General features: G+C 43.0%; 1 protein-coding gene across 1 annotated transcript in view; it reads left to right on the top strand.

The window, feature by feature from the left end:
• Nucleotides 1–13,597, top strand: part of LOC121613566 (contactin-associated protein-like 4) — a 66,223-nt gene that overhangs the window by 40,400 nt on the left and 12,226 nt on the right. The window contains exons 7-17 of the mRNA XM_041947019.1: nt 66–212; nt 2,092–2,359; nt 2,919–3,068; nt 3,163–3,334; nt 6,315–6,421; nt 7,896–8,015; nt 8,242–8,442; nt 9,454–9,616; nt 10,245–10,372; nt 10,498–10,668; nt 12,444–12,662. Coding sequence (XP_041802953.1) covers nt 66–212; nt 2,092–2,359; nt 2,919–3,068; nt 3,163–3,334; nt 6,315–6,421; nt 7,896–8,015; nt 8,242–8,442; nt 9,454–9,616; nt 10,245–10,372; nt 10,498–10,668; nt 12,444–12,662 — 1,846 coding nt within the window. The remainder of the gene's footprint in view (nt 1–65; nt 213–2,091; nt 2,360–2,918; nt 3,069–3,162; nt 3,335–6,314; nt 6,422–7,895; nt 8,016–8,241; nt 8,443–9,453; nt 9,617–10,244; nt 10,373–10,497; nt 10,669–12,443; nt 12,663–13,597) is intronic.

Here is a 13,597-nt window from a genome sequence, read left to right as displayed (position 1 = left end):
GCAACTGCTCACATATCATATTTTTTAGATGTATTTGTTGCACGGTCATGTTTCTCTTTGCACAGATGAGTGTGGGAGCAGAGCAGGGCCTCGGCTCGCGGGGGTCAGTCTGGTCACACAGAAATTTTCACGGCTGTTTGGAAAACCTTCTTTACAACGGCGTGAATCTGGTAGATCTCACTAAACAGCGAGACCAGCGGGTCACTGTAAAGGTAACCTGGCTCACAAAGTGCTAATGAAAAGCGTGTGTGTGTGTGTGTGTGTGTGTGTGTGTGTGTATTACCATGCGTGTACTGTAGACACACGACATGATATACTCTGTCATTTGGTGGATGCCACAGGGGCCTCTTTTTGCATCCTCTGGTGTATCTGATTCACTACCCAGATTCCTAAAAAGTTTGAATCCTTTTTGACGTATACTTAACTGAAAACAGTCCAAAGACAATATATTCATTGTTTGACCTCATCAGCTTCATTGATTGTTGTAAATATCTGCTTATTCTGAATTTGATGCAGCAACGAGTTGGGACAGACACAATTAAAGACTGGGAAAGTTGTGGAACGCTCCAAAAACACCTGTTTGGAACATTCCACAGGTAAACAGGTTGATTGGTAACAGGTGATAGTATCAAAGGAGTATGAAAGGAGCATCCTGGAAAGGCTCAGTGGTTCAACACATGATTGTATAAAGGAGATTAATACATGAGCTCAGGAACACTGCAGAAAACTGTCATCAGAAAATGTAGTTAGTTTGTAAATGGCTTGCACTCTGCTTATATTTATGTTTTACACGGTGTCCCAACTTTTTGGGAATATGGGTTATATTTGAGGGCATTAAGGTGATATAAACAATAATTTTGTTCAGAAATTAGATCATATTGATTTGGGTCCCACATAAATTCTTCTAATATATAGAATGTGAATAGTTTGGGATATTTAGGACCTGTACAACAGTCACCAGCTGTGGTGGATGAGGTACTCAGCAGCAATACAACAGTCAAAAGTCTAGAAGCATTAGCCTCAAAATATCTTAAAGAACCAAAAGTAAAGTACACATTTTGCAAAATGACCCATTTCAGAATACTTTATATCCTCCGGGTAGCTTAATCTATAATGATGCATTATAATTTATTTTAAGCTGCAAAGTAACTAGTAAATTTAATTATTAGATAGTAAAATTTAGAGGAGTAAGAAGTATAGCAATTATAGCATCACTTTTATGTCTCCATTATGGATTAAGTGAATCAATAAACCCCTGTAGTTACTTGTTTGTAACTACAGGGGTTACAAACTATTACTCAAATGTACGTCTTCAGTGAACCAGTGAACTACACAATATCCATTTCTGAATCTTTACCTCTGAAAAAGTTATCTTAAAGTGCACTAATTAAAATTTTAAAGAGTAACTCAAATATCTCCACACTTGCATCCCATCCACTGTAAATGAGACGGCATGTTTGAGTGTATCTGTGTGTGTATGTGTATGTGTGTGTGTGTGTGCCTGCCTGTGTGTGTGTGTGTGTCCAGCTGAATCTCTCCGGCATTCTCCTCTTCGCTCTGTGTTACTGTATATCGCCTTAACTACCCCACAAAGAGCTTTTAGATTTGATCAAGTGTCCGTGTGTTGCATACTCCAGTGAAAATAGAAAGCCAGCTGGGAAGCTGGGATGTAACGTATCACTGTTGGAGCCCTGGCATTAGACTTACTGCAATTACTTCTCAGGACTACGAGCCTGCATACAGAGACAATCACCAGCTCCCAGTCCTTTAATCACAGTTTTATTTCTCCCTCTCTCTCCGTCTCTTTTTCTACTCTCACCCCTGCTGCTCCCCCACACTTCCTCTCTGACCTTAGAAAGCTGTTGGGTGACATTGGTGCCTTCAGTTTGGCTAAGCCTGGCTATTATCATTATGGTAATATGCTCATGCTCTTTAAGGAGACTTGCTGTTGAGATCTCTGTGCATCAGGGCGCCGCCACGCAGCCTTGAAAATGCATTCATATTCATGCCTTATCATGTTTTCCCTCTCTTGCTGTAATAATTCCTCTCTCTCCGTATCTTTTACTCGCTCCTCTTCTCCTCCTATCTCAGGGTAATGTGACCTTTTCTTGTGCTGAACCCGTTTTTGTTGCCATGACGTTCACAAGCCCCCAGAGCTTCCTCTGGTTGCCGGGGGTGACAGAACCGTCATCAGCGGGCGCATCGGTGGGGCTTCAGTTTCGGACATGGAACAAGGCGGGGCTGCTGCTGACCTTTGGTCTCCCAAAGCAAGGGGGTGCAGTCTGGCTGTACCTAAGCAAAGCCAGGCTCCATCTACAGATCCACAAGTCTGGCAGAGCGCCACTGGAGCTCAGTGCAGGTCAGTCTGACCCGAAACCTCCAACTTAGACCTTGCTTTTCTCACCTCCATTTGTGTGCAGTTAAACCTCATCAAGGTCCAGATATCATTAAAAAATTCACAGCACAGATGCAACAGAGCAGGGACTGACTCCTGCCTTAATTTTGAATGATGTCTTTGTTTCTGTTGGTGGCTTTTTGCAGGAAACTGAACACTTGGTACGATGCAAAAGTTACTTTATATGTCTGCTACAAGACAGAGATGACAGGAGAGAAAAAAAGCACATTCTAATGACTATAAACTATGAAACTACAGAATAAAATGACTCAGTGTCAGTGCCAGTAAGCATGAAGACCAGAAAGATGTAGTAGAGTGTTTGAGCCACGTACTGAATCCTCATCACTTTCAACAGCGTTGGTTTGTAGCTGAGCCCGACCTCTGGCCTTCCCACGAGCCAAGGCAAACACAGAGAATCAATACATGAACGACTGAAATTCTAGCCTTATCCCTCATTAAACTAAAAATCAAGACAGCATCTTAGCGTGCAGTGATCTGTATCCGTGTGTGTGTGCGTCGTCAGGTTCAACTCTGAACGATGGTCAGTGGCACTCTGTGGAGCTGATCTCCAGACGAGGACTTCTGACCGTCACCGTGGATGGAGATGAAGGAACCTCTGCACACGCCAGTCCCTCGTTTCTTCTAACCACAGGAAGTCAGCTCTTCTTTGGTGGTGAGGGAGTGATAAACAAAGCATGAGCAAGCATTATTCATCCAGGTTCAGGGTGGTTGTTCGGTTGACTGATGTTATTTCCTCTCCCGTGCAGGTTGCCCTGCTGAAGGGAGCAGCCAGGAGTGTATGAACCCCTTCAAGGCTTTCCAGGGCTGCATGCGTCTACTGACTGTGGACAACCAACCGGTGGACCTGATCATGGTGCAGCAGAGGCTGATGGGAAACTACAGTCACCTCCAGATTGACATGTGTGGCATCATCGACAGGTCAGACCTAAAAGCTCCATTCAGGAAATGTGACGCTACATGCTCAGTCTGGAAACAGTTTCCTTACGTGAAAACAATCCAGATGTTGTTTCGTGTGTTGCAGCTTCCTTTCTCCGAGCTGAAATGTGGTTTGAAATGTGATTTATTTCCGAGAAGCAGTGCTACCACACTGTATGGACTATTAAAGAGAGAATACACTATCGAGGACACACACACGCACACAACACTTAGAGACGGTTGGCTCTGTGCCTCTCTGGGTGATTGAGTTTAGAAACATTCTGGATATTTTTTCAGTGTCAGTGGGCAGTGGGCATTTGTCCACTCTGCTTTTTAAATTGTTGTTGCCAGATGATCATGATCATTATTACCATCTTTCTTACATTTATTGTTTTATCTGTTCTGGACTCCAGTGCTCGAAGGAGAAAAACAATTTTAAAGTATTAAATCAATGTTTTCTCGTCTGTGAGCGAAGCACAGTTTTAAGAGAATCTGCAGAACTCGGATCACTCCAGATTTCCTGATATGGAGACTTAGATTAAAAACACCTCAACAAATGAATCATCGCTTGCATTATAATTCTGTCTTTAACTTTGTGCATATGTTTGTGATTGACTCATTTTAGACGGGCAGGACAATAAAAAGCAGTTGGATGAATGTTGCATCAGAAAAGTAAAGTTTATTTACTTTATAGAAATCCTGGTATCTTGCTTTTGATCGACAATATTGCATTTTATGAGAATAGTAGAGTCATATAATACTGTACATATGCACAGGGCTAAAACTCTGTTGAACCAACACAAATATTGCACTCTATAAACCCCATTAACAGTGTTAGATAGAATCAATAATCTGGACATTTCCATATCATTAAATACTAATATGTCTCTTTCCGTTTTCTGTACTGCACAAAATGTCGAAAAAAGCCCTGCTGTGTTAATTTAATGTTCTGTTGTGTGTCAGCTATGACACATTGCTCTCAGAACATAACATAGACCTCTTTCCAAATCATTACAGCCCACCGGTATATGACGAACACATTATCCTCTGAGCAGCTTTTGTTTCAATTAAATGTCAGCTTGAAGAATTGATGTGCACTTCTCCAACCCTGCACCTCCAACCTGCAGTGTCGTTTCCTGCAATAAGTGCTGCCTGACTGGTCATATGCACAATGAATTCATCAGTGGACTCATGGCATGTTTTGCAAGATGTGCATATTTGCAGAAATATGAGGCAACAATGGACTGGCAGAGTTTTGAATGTATATATTAAAAGCAGAAAGTAGTGGAGTCTATACAAAGTCCTGCACCTGCCTGCATCCCAACTTACTTCTAGATAAAATGAAAGCAAAGAAATTGGTGCTAAAAAGCAAACGTTAACCATCTGACAAGCCTGCTGAGTAAGGCTTTTCCTAACAGTGAATTTTCAACTGACTAAAAGATTAAAAATACATGCTGCTCTCCCTCTCTCCATCTCTTTTAGTCTCTCTGCAGTCACATTTCGCCGACCTCATTTCCCCTCCAAATATGTTTACGCAGTCGCCGCTGAGCTCCATTCATCCCAACCTTCAATTCCCTTTGTCGCTCCCTCCCAACTTCTCCTCCTTCGATATGTGTCTCAGCCTTAATTCCCCTTCCTGGATTTCTCCCTCTCTCTACAGTATCTCCATGATTCCTCTCGCTGTTGTCCCAACCCCTTTTTTGTTCTTCCTCGCTTCCTTGCTTTGCTTGCTTGCCGCCCCAGCTTAGTCCTGACACACGGCTGACACTGGGAGGGAGAGAAGTTAACGGCAGCAGAATTTGCCCAAATGTGTTTCACTGCGTGTATTGAAGCTGTGTAGTGAAGCTGCAGGACGAAACAATAAGACCAGGATTATTTTCCAATCAGAGAAATCAGCAGTGTTCCCGCAAACACGCTGCTGATCAACAGGAAAGCAGCTTCTGGAAAGTCAGAGGACAACAGTAATATTCACCTGAATGTGTGAGCGTCGTATACACAGAGTTGTTCAAGTCACTGTTGTCAGAAAGCTGCTGCAGATGACGGGAACATTTTGGAGCCTCAGTCGTCATTGGTGGAGGGATACATACAGTTCACACACATGTAGTAACACATATTAACGCCCGGGGACACAATGCACCTTTAATGCACCGTGACTGCTGTTGTGGGGGGAAGGAAAAACAAAAGGAGAAGCAGTTCTGATCCACTCCTCTCGTCTTTCTTATCCTTTCTTGACTTAAATAAACTTAAGAATGATGCATTTGAAAAAATTCCTGAAAAAGATAAAACCAGCATAGAAAGAAAAGTCGCTGCAGCCAAAGCCTGATATTGCTCATACCTTTGTGCCATGTACTGTGAATTAAATGAAAAATATATAAAAGAGTCAAAACATTGCAAGAGGTAAATACAACCTGCAACAAGCAGCAGTTAGATACTGAGCAGCTTTCATCTTCAGCTTCCAGCTGCAACAGAAAACATTTCGCTTTTGTTATTTTATCATCAGGAAGAACTGATTGAACTAGATGCTACATGCTGTTCACCCTCCTTCTGATTGCATGTGTTCAGCCCTCCCCCTCCGTCTCCAAGCAGAACTTTATCACCTCCGTACTTGGCATTAAGTGCAACAACAGCTTGTGAATATCTCAAGGGAATGAGCATTTTGTAGCATTAAACTACACACAAATGTGCAATAGACATTAGGAAAGTCAAAAATATAATTATCCACTGTGGAGGAAGAATGGTAGCAGTGGTAAAGTCTTCATACCTGTTGATTGCATTTTGTATTATTAGTCTGAATCTGTAAAGTAGCAAGCAATTGCAGTCATCAAAAGTACAATATTTCCTGCTGAATTGTAGTCAAGAAGAAGGATAAAGTTGCAGAAAACTGAAAAACTGAAGTACAAGTGCCTTTATATTGTTTGTCTACAACACAGGGAAGGGTGAAGGAGAATTTGGGTCTAAATGTGTGCTTTTTTCTGTCTCTTAGGTGTTCTCTGAGCCACTGTGAACACGGCGGCAGCTGCAGTCAATCATGGAGCACCTTCCACTGTAACTGCTCCACCACCGGCTACAGCGGCGCCACCTGTCACAGCTGTAAGTAGGTTATTCCTGCTCAAAGGTCACACACACGTTATGCACTGTGTGCATGTACACGTGTACGTCTGCAGTCGTGGACATTCTTCCTGTAATGAGACGACCTGCTGCTTTTAACTGGAGGTCCCTGCAGACACCGTGGTGGCAGGAGGTCAGGCTGAGATCAAACCTGTCCGCGGCAATCGGCATTGTTTGAGAAGCAGAGAGGAGAGGAAAGAGAGGCGGGTGTAGAGGAGGAGTGGGAACAATGGAGGACGATAAAGAGAGCTGGAAAGGTTCAAAAAGAAGGACAAATAATAATGGCTCTACTGTAAGAGAGACTCTTCATGAATACTCCAATTTCAGCCATGAAGTGGATCGTTTAGAGGACAATGTTAGTTCTTTGCCTCTTCACTGTCCTTTTGAGCAAAATATGACTGTTTGTATATAAATGTACGTGTGCAGTTCTTTAGTGAAACATGAAGAATTTTACTTTGCAAAAGCAGTCCTCAAATATAGTGTTATTATTTTATCATAAAGACCAGGTGAAGTGCTCCTTTGGCAATCATCTGTCCAAAGGAATCTCAGTCCGACCTGCCCCTTAGCTAATGGGCCTGCTGTGGTCAGTTGGCCCCCCACTAGCTCAGCAAAGAGACTGGAAATAGGGGGAAACAGCTAGCCAGGCTCTGTTTAAACGTAACAAAATCCACCTAGCCGCACTTTGACTCTGATTGACTCATGATATCTTATTTATCTAATCAGCACAAACACCAGAGTATAACAAGGCGTGTTGCAGTTTCACAAAGGCTTCCGTGCCAAATTATTCTGTAGCCTGCAGCAGTGACTCTGCAACTCGGTCTCATTGCCAGGTCGTCAAATACCAATGCTTTTGTCACACCCCACGGCATCTCATGCAGGAGCGGTGTAAAAAGGTAACCTTGTGTTTGTATGAGACTGCCAGAAAGCCTTTCTAACACATGGCTTACATTGTGAAACATTTGCAGTTTGGTTAGGTTTAGGAAAAGATCATAGCATGGTGCATCTTTTGCAAACACTAAAGGGTACTTGGTGCATCTATATGAGACTCTGAAGGGCGTGAAAAACATCAGTATCTGACAAACAGGGAGTGAGATTGGTCTGGACTTCCTAGTTCTCACCATGAGCTGTATATTAATGTGAACACTTTGGCTACAGTGTGCCGGCATAATGTTAGAAAAGCTGTTTAAAATGGTTTGATAGCAGAATACCTTGAATATTTTGCATACTGCCCTGCACTTTGTATAATAATTGTAGTGAGGAGTGTAAGTGTGGGCCTGTTGTTGGAGGAAGCTTTTGAAAAGAGTCTGTCTTCATCTCCACTGTGATCAAAATACTGATGCTCCAAAGTGGTCTGCAACCAAGCAGAGAAGAGCAAGGAATGCACAAACATGCTGTGATGTTGTTATGATGATGATGATGATGATGATGATGATGCTGTGTGTCTCTCTCTCCTCAGCAATATACGAGCAGTCCTGTGAGGCATACAAACACAAAGGCAACACGTCTGGGTATTATTATATTGATGTGGATGGCAGCGGGCTCATCAGACCACAGCTAATATACTGCAACATGACAGGTAGCTGACACACACATCAAAACACACACACGCACACACATCAAAACACAGCTTGCAGGCACCCTCGTGTCCACTCTCTCCCTCACACTCTTTCATCCCGCTTCTCTTCCTGTCTGTCGGTCCTGCTGAGTGAAGCATCTCCAAGGTGAATTTCCCATACAAACACAAGATGAAAAATAAAAAATACATGTTGTGTATTTTTTTTCCTCCTCTCTCTCTTCACCAGAGGACAAAACATGGATGGTGATCCAGCACAATAACACGGAGCTGACCAGAGTCCGGCCGACGGCGGGAAAGCATCAGCATTCAGCTCACTTTGAATACACATCTGAGGAGGAGCAGCTGGCGGCCATCATTAGCCAATCAGAGCACTGCGAACAGGAGCTGACCTACCACTGCAGGAAGTCACGCCTCCTCAACACACCAGGTAAAGCCTGTTGATATTCTGTTGCACCACATAGATTTAAAACTTTCAAAAGAAAAATTGAAGTCACATACGTAGTTGTGCAAAAGCTTGAGGGTTTAGCGCAGTTATCTATTGAGTTGCATTATAGGAAATGTAGAATCCAGTGTTTTTGGAGTTTGACCTAAATTTAAAGTCCTGCAACTTTATTGGATTGCAGTACAAAATCTATGGAGTGACCCTTTAATAATGAATTATGATTAATGGTTATTTACACTCAGCTGGCAGTTTATTAGGCACAGCTGGCTAAAGCTAACACAATCTAAAACAACAGTCCTGCAATAAATTCTCCCTTCGTGAAGGATGTAGCGTGTGGAGCTGCTGAAGTGTGTTGCATCAGACAGAGAGGTGCTTCTGTGGTTTAGCCTGCCCTCGCTGTTATAAATGGGGTGACAAAAATAATAGAAACACTTCTCAGTATAACGCAATACAATTCAACAGCACGACAAACTGCAGCCTCCAAAATGCCCAGCTGGATGAACGACTCACTAAAACAGTTTCAACAAAAACTGAACATTATAACCGTCACGAAGGGAGCATTAACGCGGGGATGCTGTACTCGACTGCATCAGTTTATGAGGTATACTAAACTAAACTCGGTGCATCTAATAAACTGGCGTATAAGGGTTTATTGCAATGAGAAAGTCTTCAAGAAGTTGAAATGTTAAATTATTTTGTTGTGGTTTTAGAATAGATTAGTGATATAGACTCTTCATTTTTCAATAAGGGAGAAGGAGCAGGTGTGAACTTTTAATGAGCTAGCTGAGCTATTTTAGAGAATAAACATTTAATTCCAAGCAGAGTATTTTTATGTTATGTCTGTTGGGATATTTAACAACAACATTGAGCTTTTGATTTGTTTTGAGCTTGAGATTAGGCATGCTGCAGTTTTGGTTGAAGGTAGGGAAAGCCTGCAACATAAGTCGATAAAGTGTCTTGATAAGTGAGAAAAATGAGTGTACGTGTGTGTTGCAGACGGCCCTCCTCTCAGCTGGTGGGTCGGGGGTCCAGGTGCAGGACAGGTGCAGACTTACTGGGGCGGGGCTCCACCGGGCAGCCAGCAGTGTGCCTGCGGCCTGGAGGAGAACTGCGTGGACCCCAGACACCACTGCAACTGTGATGCTGACCGCACTGAATGGTACTGTATATTTACTGACATCAGCAAGACATCAAGATAGTGAATTATGCTTCTTTAAAGAAATAAGAATACTGTAGACTTTTAAATCAAATGGATTCGTAGTTCATCAGGATTTACATGATGTTCCCTTTTGCTCCCTGATCATCTCCCTTCTTCTTCCTGTTTATTTCACCTTCTGCAGCTGAACAATGAAAATCAAACTACTACTTATGCTCTGTCTTCTTGTTCTTCTCTGTCTTGTGTTGACTTAAGTTTATCTTTCTCCCCTCTAGTCAAAAAGGGAAATTCTGCCACATTTGTCCAGTCAGTGTTGATGGATGCTATATTTCCAGAGAAAATTGAGCTCTTTTGATGCAAAATCTGTTGTTCTTCCAGCACCAGCACCATTATTTGACGTATACAGTGACATATTTGGAGGCATGGAAGAACTACAGACTTGAATTTCTGGTGTTTCTCGGTTAGATGCTGCTAAAAAAAGGATATCTTGTCCTCTTTGCTTGTATTGCAAACTAATTACATTCAATTGCTTCATTTCCCATCAACACTGACTGGACAGCCACATCAAACGTGGCGAAATTTCTCTTTAAATTCAGCCTCGTCTTCTGCTTCGGCCTTTCCCTTCTTCCAGGGCTAATGACTCAGGCCTGCTGACCCATAAGGAGACCCTCCCTGTCAGGTCTCTGGTGCTGGGCGATGTCCAGAGGCCTGGCTCAGAAAGCGCCTACAGGGTGGGGCATCTCCGTTGCCATGGAGACAGTAAGTTCAGCCCCACACGTCACCTTGTACATGTTTTTGAAATGAACGCTGATGTGCTGACTCATGCCTCTACGCTACAGCTGTCACGTGATGACCACGATTGATAGCTTTTCGTTACTTTGCAGAAAATGTCTGGAACGCTGCGTTCTTTGACAAGGAGACGTCTTACCTCCACTTTCCCACGTTCCACGGCGAGCTGAGCGCAGACATCTCCTTCCTGTTTAAAACCACCTCATCGTCTGGGGTCTTCGTGGAAAACTTGGGCATCAAAGACTTCATTCGGATTGAACTCAGCTGTGAGTAAAACCTTCCTGGCTAGAAGTCTAATCCAGACTTCACTTAGATGTGAGCGCAACCTGAGCAGGAAGCCTCATCCTGGGAATTTAAGCTTCATCTGGATTGAACTCAGCTGGAGGTGGCAGTCCTGCCTCAAACTCCACTTCAGTGGTTCTCAACCCTAAAAAAATATACTACTCCAGCAACGCCGCCATTTATTCTTCCTCCTTTGGGAAATCACTGCAGCGGTATTTCTCCCACCCACTGCAACACATTTCCTTTATAACCGGCAGAGTTTATAGCTCTCTGTGTCACTGTACTGAAACACTTTATGGTAGTTCACATAATGTGTGCTGTTGTAGCTGTACTTTATGACAACTCTTGATAAAGTGTTCTATCTTTTTATCTGTTCGCCAAAGAAAACTAATCCACCATTGTAGATGTGGCTGGTGTTGACAGATGCACAGGTAGCTGTTTATGATTACTGTATAATACTGTACAGTATAATAAAACTACCCAAGAAACCAGGTGATGCGAGAAATCAGGTTCAAGGCTGCAGTTTCTCATTTGATCTCTCCCCTTGAATCAATTCAGCATGTTCGTAAGTAAAAGTACAAAAAGTTGCAGGAGGAAGTGAGAAAGTCCAGTTTGTCCATATTTATATGTAAATATCTCATACATTTATTTCAGCTTCAGTTTTAGACAGACTTTGGATGTACAGACACTAAAATACACGGCTAGGAGTGATCACCTTTCCTTACATCCGGTCACACTGCTGTCACAGCGATACATTAACACGCTTCCCCCACTAATAGGAACAAGGATTTCCAGAAGTGTATGACCATTTGTGAGTCATTGATGTTGTTCTCAAATGCATTTTCCAATCCACAAACCAATTTGCGCAAATGTAAAACAACCTAATAACATTTGTTTTTTGAAGAGGTAGATGTGCATGTAATGTCTAAAAACCCTTCTCTTTTTTGCATTTGTTAACAAATTGCTGAATGTGTCCTCATGGACCAGCTGACTAATTTGCACTGGATAACATGCTGCATTTAAGTGCTGGTAGAAAACTCCCAAACCAGCGTACACCTTTGTAGATTTTGCTTTTATTTGTGGATCATGATTCACTCATTTGTCATCAGAACAGGAACTATTTTCTCTCCATGTATCCGGCTGGAATTTATTACGTGTTTATTTATTAGGCATTTGTAATGCGGTTAATTTGTAACCCTGCAAAAACATTGAATGTGGCAGATCATTATATCAAAGAGCATAGTCCTTGTAGTAGGTCTTTATCGTTGGACCTGGTTGTCAACTCGATGTCAAGGAGCCATTGTAACCAGTTGCTATGACAACTGCTCTTTAGTATCACGTATCACGTTGCGTTTGCATCACTTTAGTTGTACATTACTTTAATCTGAATATGTTTCTAATCAAAGCTCGACTGGCTCTGCAGAAATCACCTCACTTCCTTCCCTCCATAACAGGGAATAAGGGTTTGATAAGGGTGAACAACAGAAAAACAACTGACAAGAGAGGGTTGGAAAAGAAAAAAGGCACTTTATGGTCTCACAATCACTGAGTAAATCACACAGGTTCAGCGTGTTTGAAACAAGGCAATGTGCTTTTGTTGTTACAGCAACACTGTTGGCTCGAGGCTGCTGCTTTTTTCTTTTGTTCTTTCCTTTTTCAAAAATAAACACCGTAGGTTTTGCTTTACTCCTATAGATTAACATGATCATGAAAAAAAGCAGCAACAACAATGTCTTGATATCCCCCCCCCCCAACGCAGCCTCCACTGAGGTCCTCTTCTCCTTTGACGTGGGCAACGGACCGTTGGAGGTTCGTGTGAAGGCCGCCTTCCCGCTGAACGACGACAGGTGGCATCGCATTCGAGCCGAGCGCAACGTTAAAGAGGCATCGCTTCGCCTCGACGAGCTCCCCGCTGCCACGCAAGAGGCGCCTGCTGACGGGCACATCCACCTGCAGCTCAACAGCCAGTTGTTCATAGGTGTGTGAGAGAGAGAGAGACGGGCTGCTGCACAAATTAAATGCAATTCAAAGCTGCCTTTTTGAGGTCTTAACAAAGGTGTTTGTTAAAAGTGTTAACATATTATATTCACACCATCTGTTTTTCTTTTTAATATGATTTCTGTTTGGAAAACACATTTCCACGCACCTCTCCGCCATGAGAACCATGCGATAGCTCTCACCAGTGCAGCATGTCAATGTTCGTGGCCGTCAGGCTTTTCCTCCTTTTTCATCTCTGCCTCCCCCTCGCTTTCTTTCACTCAGGCTATGTTCGCCTCTCTTTCACCCACGTACCGCACACACCGTACATTTCCATTGACCCCAGGGAGGCTGGTGGTTTTCCATCTCCTTCTCCTCTGCTCCTCCTGAATAAAGCAGATAGTGACAGAAACTAAACCCCACAGCAAAACTCATCACCCATCCTAGTTCATGCTGCACAAGGAACATATTGCAGTGTCGTCCCTGGTTATTGATCCACGCCGAAAGTGACAGCTTTAAGCGAGATCAATCAGGCTGTAACAATCCTTGCGCCGAAACCTCAATGTAAGGTATAAAAGCTGAGTGGATGGAAGTAATTCCTCTATACACACTTAATCGACTGACACAAAATCCTCACAAACTGATAGAAATACCCTCCGGGCGATGCAGTGAGAAGCTGCGTTTGTAGTGGTCAGTTTCCTTGCAGTAACCTTGGTACAGTGTTTGAACTGAGTCCATTAGTTAAGCTAGTCCTTTCCTGACAGCTCCTGATGAAACTGCGAGCCCTGATATGAACCTCATCAACTCTGCAGGCCTGGGAAGCTGTTTATCTCATCATAACAGTCTTGAGGTTGCCAGTTTGGCACTCTGAGACAATTATAATGTTGCAGAACCTCAACTCTGAGGACAGTTGGAGGTTGTAATGCGAGAAGTCGG

Source organism: Chelmon rostratus, chromosome 11 (assembly GCF_017976325.1).
Source record: "Chelmon rostratus isolate fCheRos1 chromosome 11, fCheRos1.pri, whole genome shotgun sequence".
Lineage (NCBI taxonomy): Eukaryota > Metazoa > Chordata > Actinopteri > Chaetodontiformes > Chaetodontidae > Chelmon > Chelmon rostratus.
The sequence above is the reverse complement of the archived record's forward strand: the minus strand, read 5'-3'. Positions and strand labels throughout refer to the sequence as shown.